At 33.8% G+C, this 11,513-nt stretch overlaps 1 protein-coding gene across 1 annotated transcript; it reads left to right on the top strand.

Annotated features, from left to right (window-relative positions):
* Positions 1–1,259: 1,259 nt before the first annotated feature.
* Positions 1,260–9,420, top strand: Tsp_07088 (MAP kinase-activating death domain protein). Its single transcript, XM_003381348.1, is given in 30 exon segments — positions 1,260–1,891; positions 1,957–2,098; positions 2,164–2,322; positions 2,398–2,529; positions 2,587–2,700; positions 2,832–2,909; positions 2,963–3,094; positions 3,157–3,315; positions 3,507–3,666; positions 3,726–3,836; positions 3,910–4,127; positions 4,188–4,361; positions 4,445–4,640; positions 4,709–4,826; positions 4,887–5,070; positions 5,157–5,330; positions 5,414–5,528; positions 5,586–5,829; positions 5,868–5,958; positions 5,973–5,982; positions 6,045–6,165; positions 6,216–6,432; positions 6,499–6,606; positions 6,687–6,854; positions 6,946–7,018; positions 7,058–7,206; positions 7,284–7,360; positions 8,213–8,333; positions 8,673–8,717; positions 9,352–9,420. 30 exon segments carry the CDS (start codon positions 1,260–1,262, stop codon positions 9,418–9,420), a joined length of 4,491 nt encoding a protein of 1,496 aa, XP_003381396.1.
* Positions 9,421–11,513: the final 2,093 nt, after the last annotated feature.

The raw sequence follows: 11,513 nt of genomic DNA, 5'->3' as shown, positions 1-11,513 counted from the left end.
TTTGCCCGGACATAATTTCCCATTTGTGACCGTGTTGGTTGTTCTCATCTTCGTCATGAATGCTAATTCGATCAAATGATTTCAACTGAACAGCTTCTCCAAACGGTGGGAAAATTGATTTTTAAATTGATTTTCTGACAATTTTGATTTAGCCAGCTTTCAATATGGCATTTTGTCTTCAACGCACACTTTCACTCTCCGAACTTTTATTTGTACCTTTTTTTGGTATCCTTTGTATTTTTTCCTGGTGATTCCGTTGTAATTTATTCCATTGCATAAGCAAATGTTGAATTGTTGAAAATTTTCTTCTTTTCAAACGTTGAATATGACTAATTTGAACAATTTTCCCACCAACTGATTGCGCAAAGTTGTAAACTTTAAATTTTAATATTTTTTATGAACAACAACATCTGATTCGCAATTCACATGGCGGAAATTCAGTAAGCCAACCAGTAAGTACACTACAAAGCGGTGTTTGTTCAATCGCGTACAATTAATTCAATAGCTCAGTTTTGGCACTGTTTGTTCAGAGCTTTGAGAATAAGCATACACGATAGGACAGTTTGTCATTTGCAGATTTGCTGTCGAACTGACAATATACAAAGCCGCTTCTTCTGAGATATTTCATCAGTTCTTATTTTTTTTCGCAAAATCAAAGCTATCGCGATTTATCGGTATGTAGTTTTCGATTATAATTATTTATTTGGTCGAAAGTTTAATTTTCCACTTCTCATTTGCTGAATTTCTACCGCTCGTCGTTATTCAGTAATAGCGTGCAATCTTATTTCAACTGGATAAATTTCTCGTTGCGACTGTTTTTATGTATACTGTAATAATGTAAATGATTGTAAAGTACACATTTGCCGGACGTACACATGGTTCTCTTATCAAATGAAGTTGTTATTAACTTCATTTGCGTGTTGATTTGTTAATCACATTATTAAAAAATTTAGAGTTTAACGTGAAATTTTGCTCTATTAAAGTAAGTCATTTAGTATAAATTTCAGCCTCATAAATAAGTTATAATGAGTAGTGGAATAATTGATTATATCAACTTTGTGAAGGATGCAATTTATGCAACTGTTAATTTCCTTTTGCATTGTTGAAAAATGTACAAATGTACAATTTTTTTGGCAGAATATTTGGTATGGTGCTTTTGCATTCGATCACCGTTTCAAATTCAACTCTGAATAGTATTGTCGGAAAGGCAGTTGGAAAAATTTAAATTTTCAAATTTACACTTGGTCGCCTGTACAAAGATGGTTGGACAAAAGTGTTGCGACAAGCGGATGAACATATGCCCGAGACTGATCGACTATTTGGTGATAGTGGGCAGTCGAGAGGCGAATTTTAGTCAAGCTCGTAAAATGTCCTCGTTCAACCAGGCGTCGGATTCTGAAAGACCGTACATTTCGGCCCATACAGTCTGCACCAACCGATCAGAACTGCTTCGGCGTTATCCTAGCTCGAATCACGACGATTTCGTCTTGCCGCCGGACGTTGTCCACTTCTGCCAGCCGGACGGTTGCACAGTATCCGCCGGGTCGATGTCGACTAGCAGGGATGCGACGAATTTCGTTTTCACGTTGACTGAGAAAGATTCGAACAAGCTGCGCTATGGGATAAGTTTGAACTTTATGCAGCCGTTCGACGCCAGGAGAAAAGTCGCCGAGGCGATGCAGTCGGCTAGACAGTCGCAGAGTTTGACTCAGAGGGTGAAGGCGAAGAGGCGAATTTGCAACCGCTTCTATTCACTGGTCAGCCTGTGCATCATCAGTCACCATCCGTTTTTCACCAAATTCCGCCAACTGTTGTGCGTGCTACGACGACTTGTCGACTGTTGCAACGAGCAAGTGAGCTTAAAAATGGCTAATAACAACGCACTGGTCAGGTAGATGAGCGAATTTTGCTTATTTCAAAAAAATATTTGAAATGTCGAATTGAATTTTCATCCAGGGATGGCGTTTGGGCAGCACTGTTGGGACTTTGGCATGAAAACATTCCCGCTTTGGTCATGGATGAAATTAGACAACTCGAAACTTGGATATTGAAATTACTCAGCGCTCCTGTACCGGTTCCTGGTTTGACGAGAGTCGAGGTGAATTATTATTAATTTTTGACTTTTGTTTCAATTAAATATTCTTTTTTTCCTTCTATTTTAAGCTTCAAGTATTGCCCCCCGACATATCGGAAGTAATGACATTTGCACTGCCTAATCATACAAGATTTACTTTGGTTGATTTTCCGCTTTATTTGTTGATTGAATTGCTTGGATCCGAGAACGCGATGACCGTTCTTCTTTGTATTATGTTGGAAAATAAAGTATTCAATAACATTTAATTATGCATCTGCATTTCTTTTTTTGTTTGAAACGTATATTTTACATATATTTTTTAGGTGCTTTTTCAATCGAGAGATTATAATGCAGTCAGCTTGTGCGTGCTGGCAGCAATTAGTCTTCTTTATCCTATGGAATATTTATTTCCCGTCATTCCACTGCTGCCTCCTTGTCTTACTGGCGCAGAACAAGTGCAGAATTATTATAATATTGTAGCATATTTTATTTTTTGTTTTTTTTTCTTCTAGCTTCTTCTTGCGCCAACACCATTTGTTATTGGTATTCCAGCTTCTTTTTTTGAAATGAGGCAATTTTCCGTGTTACCAACCGACATTGTGTTTGTCGATTTGGATTCGAGCAAAGTAAGCTCAAAATTTATAACTGAATTGAATTGTTCTTTATCTATTAAAAGAAAAAAAATTATTTTTTTCCTTATCCTTGCCATCTGTTCTAATTCAGATTAATATTTTTTTAATGGGAGAATAAGTTTCAGGTTACAATACCGAAGTGTGTGACCATACCTGTTGTACCTGAACCCGATAGAAGGACTCTTCTTGCGCACTTCAATCAGGTGAATTTGAATGTAACTGAATGTATTCAGAATGAGATGTTCATTTTTTGCAGGCCGTTGCGTTCATTGGCACACCTCCTGGTAATAATCCAAATGCAGAAGCGTCGTCGCCAGTCGATACAACCGGTGAATCATCATGCGTGGTGGATCCTGATGAAATTGATATCAATTTACGAATTGCCATGGTAAGCGTCAATTTTTTCACCTCTTAATCATGTTCAAAATGTTCCATCTATTGTTTGGTAAGGTACGATTTTTCAATTCGCCCAACATTCTTGGAAATTTTTCCGAACACACCCGTACGTTGCGCCTTTATCCCAGACCGGTGGTCGCTTTGCTGCCCGATTCGTTGATCAAATCTAGAACAATTCCGTCTGTATTTGTGCGGGATTTTTTGCAAACGCAGGTATCAAATTTTTACTAAATCTCCTCGATTGATCAATTTGCATTTAATAGGCAATTGAATATTTTGCCGAATGTTCTTTGATGCCGAAAAATGAAGCATACATAAGAGTACAGAATGGTTAGTAGGAGAATGTTTGTTTGTTTGTTTGTTTGTTTTTGAAATTTATTTTGTTGTGGTATTATTTTTCAAAGTATTCAGGTGTTGAAGATCCTTACATTATCGGGGATAAAGTGAAATGGTACGGTGAACATTTGGCGGTGATCAATTTTGAAGTTATACTTCCTGATTCTTCGTTAATCAATGCGTGGAATTCATGTTCCATTGATTCGTCAATGCACAGAGAAAAAGGTGGTGTTTTTTAAATTCATAATTAATTAATTGATTTATTTTTGTTTTCAATTGGAATCTAGACGATTGGCTAGATAATGATAAAGATGACAGCGGAAGTTCTAGCAGTTCGTTGTCAAGCATTTCAGATCTTCTGTTCGATACGTCAGTTTGTGAATTCGATGCTTCCAATGGTAATTAATTGATTTTTTAAATACTTAATTAAAAAAATGAAATAAATTAAATTGAATTGAATTATTTTTTCAGATTTTACATATTCTGACGGACCGTTGTGCGAAGTGAACAATGTGTACAATCAGCCGTTGACTCTTGAAGTTCCCGGCTCAGAGAGTGTGTTTTCGCTGTCGAATTCTGCACCGAGTTCCGCATTGAGCAGTCCGTCTTCAATTTCCACTTGCAACATTGATTCTGAGAACGATTTTGCAAAATTGGCGCAAAATTTAGCACTGAAAACCGATTTGAAAGTAAGCATATATGGCTTTCAAGCAGGATAGCCTGATTTTTTTTTCAAATTTGGCGCTCAGGTTGAAAAGTCAGATTCGTACGATTCGGCCAATTTCACACCGACAGCTTCATCCTGCAGTGAAAGCGCATCCTCTTCGCTAACTGCCGAAGGATCACTGAGATCTGTGGTCACGTCGTCGTCCACAGCCACCACACCCACACAGAAAACCCCTGGGCACAAGTTTTCCTTGTTGGTAAATTTTGAATAATCCCGAATCTATCGGATCAATACGTTGATGGGGTTTGATTTTTTTTCTGATACTTTTGTAAATTTCAGAATTCGTTCCATTTGGATGGTGGTAGTGGTGGTGGTGGTGGTGGCAGTGGGGATTTCAGCCCGGCAAATAGCATCAGCAAAGCCAAGCTTTTGTCTTCGTTCAACTCGCAGATGACCAACTACGCCGGAAAAACGCAGGCGGTTTTCAACGAAATGCTGAAAACCGTGCCAGCTGTCAAACTTGTCAAAAACGGACGTATGCGGGTTTTATTTTAATATTTGAAAATAATTTTTGTCTTTATTATTTTAATATTTATTTGTCAGCGATGAAAAAGTCGAGCGTTGTTTCCATAGACATAGGATCTTTGGATTCAGAGGCGAACAGATGGAAAAGGGGAGCAACGAGCCGGTCGAAGCGGCCAAGTGCCGACGCTATAACAAAGTGAGAATTGAGAAAGTGGAGCAAGTTTAAATTTAAATTTAAATTTAAATTTTTGCGCAGCAAAAGCCAACTTACGGTCAAAGAAGCGTGCGACAACGTGCTTGCTGGGCACGGCGTCGGGGTGTTCACCATGCACCGGTTCAGACGTTTGATGGAAGATGAAAGCCTTCGCATATTGGCAACCAAACGGCTGAATTTGCACCGCAAGAATAGCATTCAAGAAAATGAATACCTCGCTGATGTGGTATTTAAAACAAAATAATAAAATAGCTTTCAAAAACAACAACAACAACAACAAAATAAGCTGAATTTCTGTTTGTAATTTCTTAGCAAGTTAGCCGTAACGTTGGTCGTGGTATTGTTCGTCTTTTGCAAAATATCATCAGCGGGTTGGAATTTTCATTCAACTCCGTCAACGCCCCTTGCGTTGCATCCGCATTGCAAGTTTTGGAAATTGCTCACTCCCATTACTGGGTCAAAGAGGTCGACGCTTCTTTGAACCAGGTAACAATCACTGTCGGTTGGTCGATTGATTGATAGATCAGTTTAATGTCTTTTTTTTCTGTTCCAACTTTATTTAAATTCAGAGAAATGTCAAATCAGGATCATCGTATCATGATTTGAGTCAGTCGGGTTTGGCACAACCGTTTGAAAATTTTCAACAGCCTTCTCTCAATTTGGTCACCGTGAACGGAAATCCGAGTATATATTGGTCATTATATTAATTAATATTCTTATTGTTTCAATTGTTACTTTCAGTGCCCGGTGGAAGAGGATCATTTGGTGGTCCGTGTTCACAGGATAATACCCCTATCAATATTGAAAGAGGAAACAACCGTTCGTCGTTGCGCAATGTTAGCATCAATCAGAATAACACGAAAAAGCCTGTACGACCTCCACCGCCGAGGATGTCCAGTACATCAAGCGATGAACAGCTTCCATCTGAGCAGTTTTCTCCCAATCTGACAAACAGAGAACGATCCAAGGCAAATATTTCCATCGAGTGTTTTTAATTTTAAACTTTTATTTTTGAAAATTTAGAATGCAAAAAATTTTACGGGAAGTTCTGGAAATTTGGCGGACTATGACAACACAGCAGCGACAATGCACAGAATGCCGATCATGGAGAAATGTTATTTATACGAGGAACTTCTGAGTATGTATTGTAAATTTAAAATAGAAACAAATTTCAAAATTATTAATTTTGATTATTTTCAGTGAACACAACAACTTCGTTGTGGTGTAACATGCAGTTTTGGGAAAATGTCTTCTATGACACCGTATCACAAGAAAGGGATGTAGTCGGAATGGATCAAGAACCTTGCGAATTAATTGAAAGGTTTATTCTTTTTATCGGTTTCAATGAGATATTATTGTCCACTGTTGAAGATATGCAAGCATGTCGGAAAGTGATCGCAAGCGGCTTGAACTCGAAGAAGACAAACTCTTGACCACTGTTCTGCACAACATGTGCGCCGTTATGCTGATGGTCAACTGCCCCAAGCAGCTAATACAGCAGAAAATCAGACGGCTAATTGGAAAAGCGCACGTGGGACTTGTGTGTTCGCAGGAAATTAATTCTGTTCTCGATCGGATACATTTTTTGGTGAGTCAGTGGAACGAACATATTATTAGAATTTAATTTTTTTTTTGTTATTCGTTATCATTTCAGAAGGGAAACGGTATCCAATTGAAAGCTTGCAGTTATGAGCTTGTTCAAAAGCATACATTTACTGTTCACAGTGGTTCTGATATTTTCGGCGATATGATGTTCTTGGAGGTATTAATTTGTTGCCCATTGCGAGAAGAGTTGATTTTCATGAATAAAAAAAATAAATTGTGCAATTATTGTCTGTACAGGTTTCTGATGAAGCTATAATGTTACGCGGTATTAATGGAAGCATCTTGGAACGCTGGTGGTTTGAACAGTTGGTTAACATGACTTATTCGCCAAAGACGAAAGTTGTCTGCTTGTGGAGACGGAATAGCGAAGGCAAAGTGTCGTTGAACAAATTTTACTGCAAAAAAGTAACTATGCGGTCATTTTGTTTCACTTGTAGAACATGAAGAAATTTTAATAATTCTATTTCTCTTTATTCTTTCCAATGCACATTTTCAGTGTCGAAGTTTGTACACTTATGCAAAGTCTGTGATGGAGAAAGCTGCGGCGAAGGGAAAAGTCGCGCTGCCTGGTTAGTTGGTTTTTTTTTCTTCTTTGCACATTATTTTAGCTTATTTTATGATTGTAATAAATTTGCATTCATATTCTGAAGGCAAAGAATTGTGCGGTGAATTTCCCATTCAAGATATTGAAACCAACCAAAACGGACTGTTGAACGTGCGCATCGATGGATTGATTTTTACTTTTGCCGATGTCAAGGTTTGTTGCTGTATAATTAATTAATTCATCATATTTTTTTGCAAAAGAAACAACAATTTTCAAAATCTTTGTTTCAGTGGTTTGTCGATTTGGTCAACATAAAGAAATGCAACACTTACGGTGGAAATATATTTATTTTGGAAGAATTCAGTAAGTTTTTTTACATGCTTGCTTGAAGTAGCTTTTTATAAATGAATAAATAAACAAACAAACAAACAATTTTTTATTTTTGCATATGTTTAGGACAAGAGAACAATCAGTTGATTACAAAAAAATATTTTTCTCCAATGGTAAGTAAATGAATTATTTGAGTCAGTCAATTCAGCTAAGCTTTGGCTCTTTTGAGGAAATTAAAAATTATTATTCACTGTTTTCAATCAGCATGTTATTTATTTTTCCGAGTTTTTCGATGAACAGTTTTAGTCAGTTTCACTTTAAATTAACAAAATAGAAAAATATACACTGTAGTTTTAAAAAGTAGAATAGAAATTAATTAATAAAAATTATTTGACATCCATTGAAAGAAAGAGAGGGAGAGAGATTGAATGGATGAATGAATGAAATTGTTGTGTTGTGTTATCATTTTCTAAAAATAAATTTCATTGCGTAAACTTGATTATTGAATGAAGAATATAGATGACGTCAATTGCAAGGCTTGCATTGGACAAATAATCGTATTAATTCCAAATACGTTTCTCTGCTGAGCGAGCACTAGCAGTATAACTGGGGAAAAGGAAATTAAAAATTATAATCAAAATTGATAAAGCGAAACTAAAACGCATAAACTTAATCATCTTCTTTTATTTATTATCTATATTTGTTGTTGTTGTTGTTTTTTCGCATTATTTTTTTGCCACGTTTACGTAAATTTTATTGCTTGTTTGTTTATAACATTTGTTTTTTGCACTTTGTACTCTTCTCTACGTAACAACTTTTCAAAAGTGGACTTTATTTATTGCCACCGCAATCAGTGTAATCTTATTTTTTTGTCTCAAGGTGTTTTCAGATTACAAAATTTATTTGCTTTTTCAACAGCATCGATCAAAAGGTCCAAGTTTAACCGAGTACAAGCTGCGCTTGTTGACTTATTTGCATTTGACCTACTTCATGTGGTTACTGTACGAGCAGTTTTTTTGCTTCTGAGCTTTTTTTATCCTTTTTAAACTGACTACACGATGCAGTTCTTTTTTTTTATTTTTCAACATTTAAGTCTGTATATATTTTGTGTATTTGTATGGGTTTTTTCATGTTTTTATTTTGAAATATTTCTGAAAAAGTAAACTAATCTAGCGTTTAAATTTAAATTTGACAGGCATACTGTACTATTTAAAAGATGACCCATGCATTTGTAAAATTTTTTATATTTCATCTGCAATAATATAATTGTGCTTCTTCAATTTTTTCAATGTACAAAGTCAAGCATGAATAGTGGTCAATTTAAAAAAAGAATTTGCTGTATTTTTCAGGCTGCGGACATTGGCCGTGCTATTCATCGCATGATATCTGTGGCTGTTTGCACCCAATTTGCTTGAACTGTGTGCATGAATTGTGTTTGTTTGTTTGTTTGTTTATTTATTTGTTATCTGTTCGGTATAAATTTTTTGAATATTTTTTCCATTTTAGTGTGCATTTGAATTTGAAATTAAAAAAAAATATATAAACCATTCACTGAATCTGATTTACTGATCTTATTTTGATGAACATTGATTGATTGACTGATTGATCATTTCTTTGACGAAACAAAACTTTTCTGAAATTGATCTGTCAAAATTATTTTCTCCAACTTCTATTCTACTCATAAATAGTCACAAGAGAAAAAATCGCTGAAAATTTTTTTGCTCTAGATAATTTGACAAAGCTAATTTAATGTTTAATTTAACAAAACTACCGCCAAAAAAAGTATTATTCAATTATTATCATTATATATTCCAACGTTGAACAACATCTACCATTATTCAACAATGCACAATTTATGAAATTGTATACCTTTTTTCACATTTAAACTTATTTTATTGTTACATGTTGAATATTTTCAAAATTAATCATATTGACACAATCAATCCCAATGGACATTGCTATTTTGCGTGTCTTTTATGCAGTTAAAAATTGGTATTTTGCGTTCTGTACATTTGATTATTTTTTTAGGCAGACCAAATTTGTTATTCCATCCTCTGTGTCTTCTCATTTGCCGCTGCTCATCATCAAAAAGACTAATATGCGTGTGTACGTTGTTTGTTTAAGTTTTTTTGAATAATGTAAAAATGGCACATGATTCTTTTGTACAGTGTGTTCAGTTCATTAAATCTGTTTTAATAAATCATTCTATTGATAATGCTTGATATTATTTTCAATATACGTTGTTGAGTGTGTGTGTGTATGTGGGGGGGGGGTGAGGAATATAATTGATTGAGGTGTTTGAATTGCAAAGTTCAAATGAAATTCTAAATTTGAATATTATTCATTCAATATGCGTACGATTGGGAATTGATATAAAAGTCGCAAATTTATCCAACATTTTATAATAATCTGCTAAGGTTAATAAAATGGCAAGTAAATTCAATTGCATTACAAATTATTATTTAAAAGGAAAAATCACATTTAGTACACACTCATCTCTCACTTTAATTGAGATGTGATTTTTGAAAATATTTCAAAAAGACTGTTTATTTTTTACATCTGTTTTTTGGTAATCTTTAACGCAGAATGATGACAGTCGTATGCATTATATTAGAGGCAATGTTCGAAATGGAACTTTGATAAAGCTGTACAGTTGGATTGTTTTTGTTGTTGTTGTTGTTGTTGTTGTTTTAAACATTAATAGCAATAAATCAGCAATTGAATATTTGAAAAAGTAACATCAGCTGTTTGCAGTGTTAATCACGAATTATGTAAATTTATGCGTATTCAATGTAAATGTAAAATTTACTCATCATCTCTCGACGGCATTTAAAAATTAAATTATTTTGTTTAGATATTCTAGGGGATGAACAACATTCATTATTTGCTTGAAATTGATGATCATATATATGCTTATATGTTTATTCGTAAATCTTAAGCATTTACTGACGTGCTATATAAATATCTGAAATTTGTTATAAGCACACACATATTGTTTTTAATCATTAAATCTTTAAATCTGATAAATTTTAAACTTGAACCGGTTTTCTTGTGAAAATTTTAAGTTCATTTTTGACTTATATTTTTAATAATTAATACAAACAGAAAACATTTTTCAGTTTACAATTTGAATTAAGTTTACTTTGAAAAATATTCATTTTCGGTATAATAATAATACGTTTTTTTGTAATAGTAATAAAAAATTTTCTAAAACTTTTCAAGAAAACCATTCATATTTGTAAAACAATAACAAAATTTTCATTTTTGAATGAAAACTTTTTATTATTCTCAATTTTTAATAAAATAATAAATCCAAAAGTAACAAATAACTCGTTTAATAAAATTTGCATATAAAATAAACGCGAGCACGTTTGTCAACATTTTGGAATTGCTCTGCAGTTTATCAACAACAACAACACGTTTACGTAAATAAAATATTTTTCCTTATCACCAGTCAAATTTAGTGGAACTTTGCTTCTTTAAAACTCATTTTGTTTGCTCAAACATTTTAATGCTATCTTCTAAAAAGTCTTTGAAAAAAGAGAACAAGAAGCAACACTTGCGCCAGATAAAATAATTTAAATTTCAAAGGAGTTGTTCAAATTTTGCAATTCATAATAAATTAATTCACCATCGTTGAATTATGAAGAGTACGGTTTGATTATTTTCAAATTTGTTGATATATTTTGAATAATTCAATTTTTTGTCCTTTATTTATGTGTATTAGTATACTTTGCTGATTTCAGCTTTTATCAGACTATCGGATGATATTAAAATCAAAATATTTCATGTAAAATATGAAATGCCTTTCTGTATGCAGCGAGAAAATTCAAATCCAAATGAACAAAGAGAGATATATACATCGGTAATTTACGATTTACTACGCAAGTTAATGAACATATTATGTGCAAATTTAAGATTTATTTAAATTTCACGGGAATTATTTTGCTTATTTATAACGTTGAATTAAATAAAAATGATCGTATTCAATGTTGTTTTTGCATAGTTTTTAGTGGTTTTGAATGATAATGACAATTTTAAAAATCCACAAATCTGTGCAAATTTTTTAATACAGTGCAATAAACAATGTCGTCGTCATGCATTGAATCTCGAAACAATGAATTGAAATTGTTTTATTCATTTAAATTGGTTGAAATATGCATATTCACTCACTCAGTGTGACAATAAAA

The sequence above is a fragment of the Trichinella spiralis genome, assembly GCF_000181795.1.
Source record: "Trichinella spiralis strain ISS 195 chromosome Unknown Scfld1, whole genome shotgun sequence".
Taxonomy (NCBI): domain Eukaryota; kingdom Metazoa; phylum Nematoda; class Enoplea; order Trichinellida; family Trichinellidae; genus Trichinella; species Trichinella spiralis.
The sequence above is the reverse complement of the archived record's forward strand: the minus strand, read 5'-3'. Positions and strand labels throughout refer to the sequence as shown.

Excerpts from the sequence above, each read along its gene's own strand:
- Tsp_07088 (XM_003381348.1), top strand. The coding sequence starts at position 1,260 with ATGGTTGGACAAAAGTGTTGCGACAAGCGGATGAACATATGCCCGAGA. Across the intron at positions 3,095-3,156 it reads TCAATTTACGAATTGCCATG|GTACGATTTTTCAATTCGCC; the intron begins GTAAGCGTCAAT and ends TTGTTTGGTAAG. Across the intron at positions 4,641-4,708 it reads CAAACTTGTCAAAAACGGAC|CGATGAAAAAGTCGAGCGTT; the intron begins GTATGCGGGTTT and ends TTTATTTGTCAG.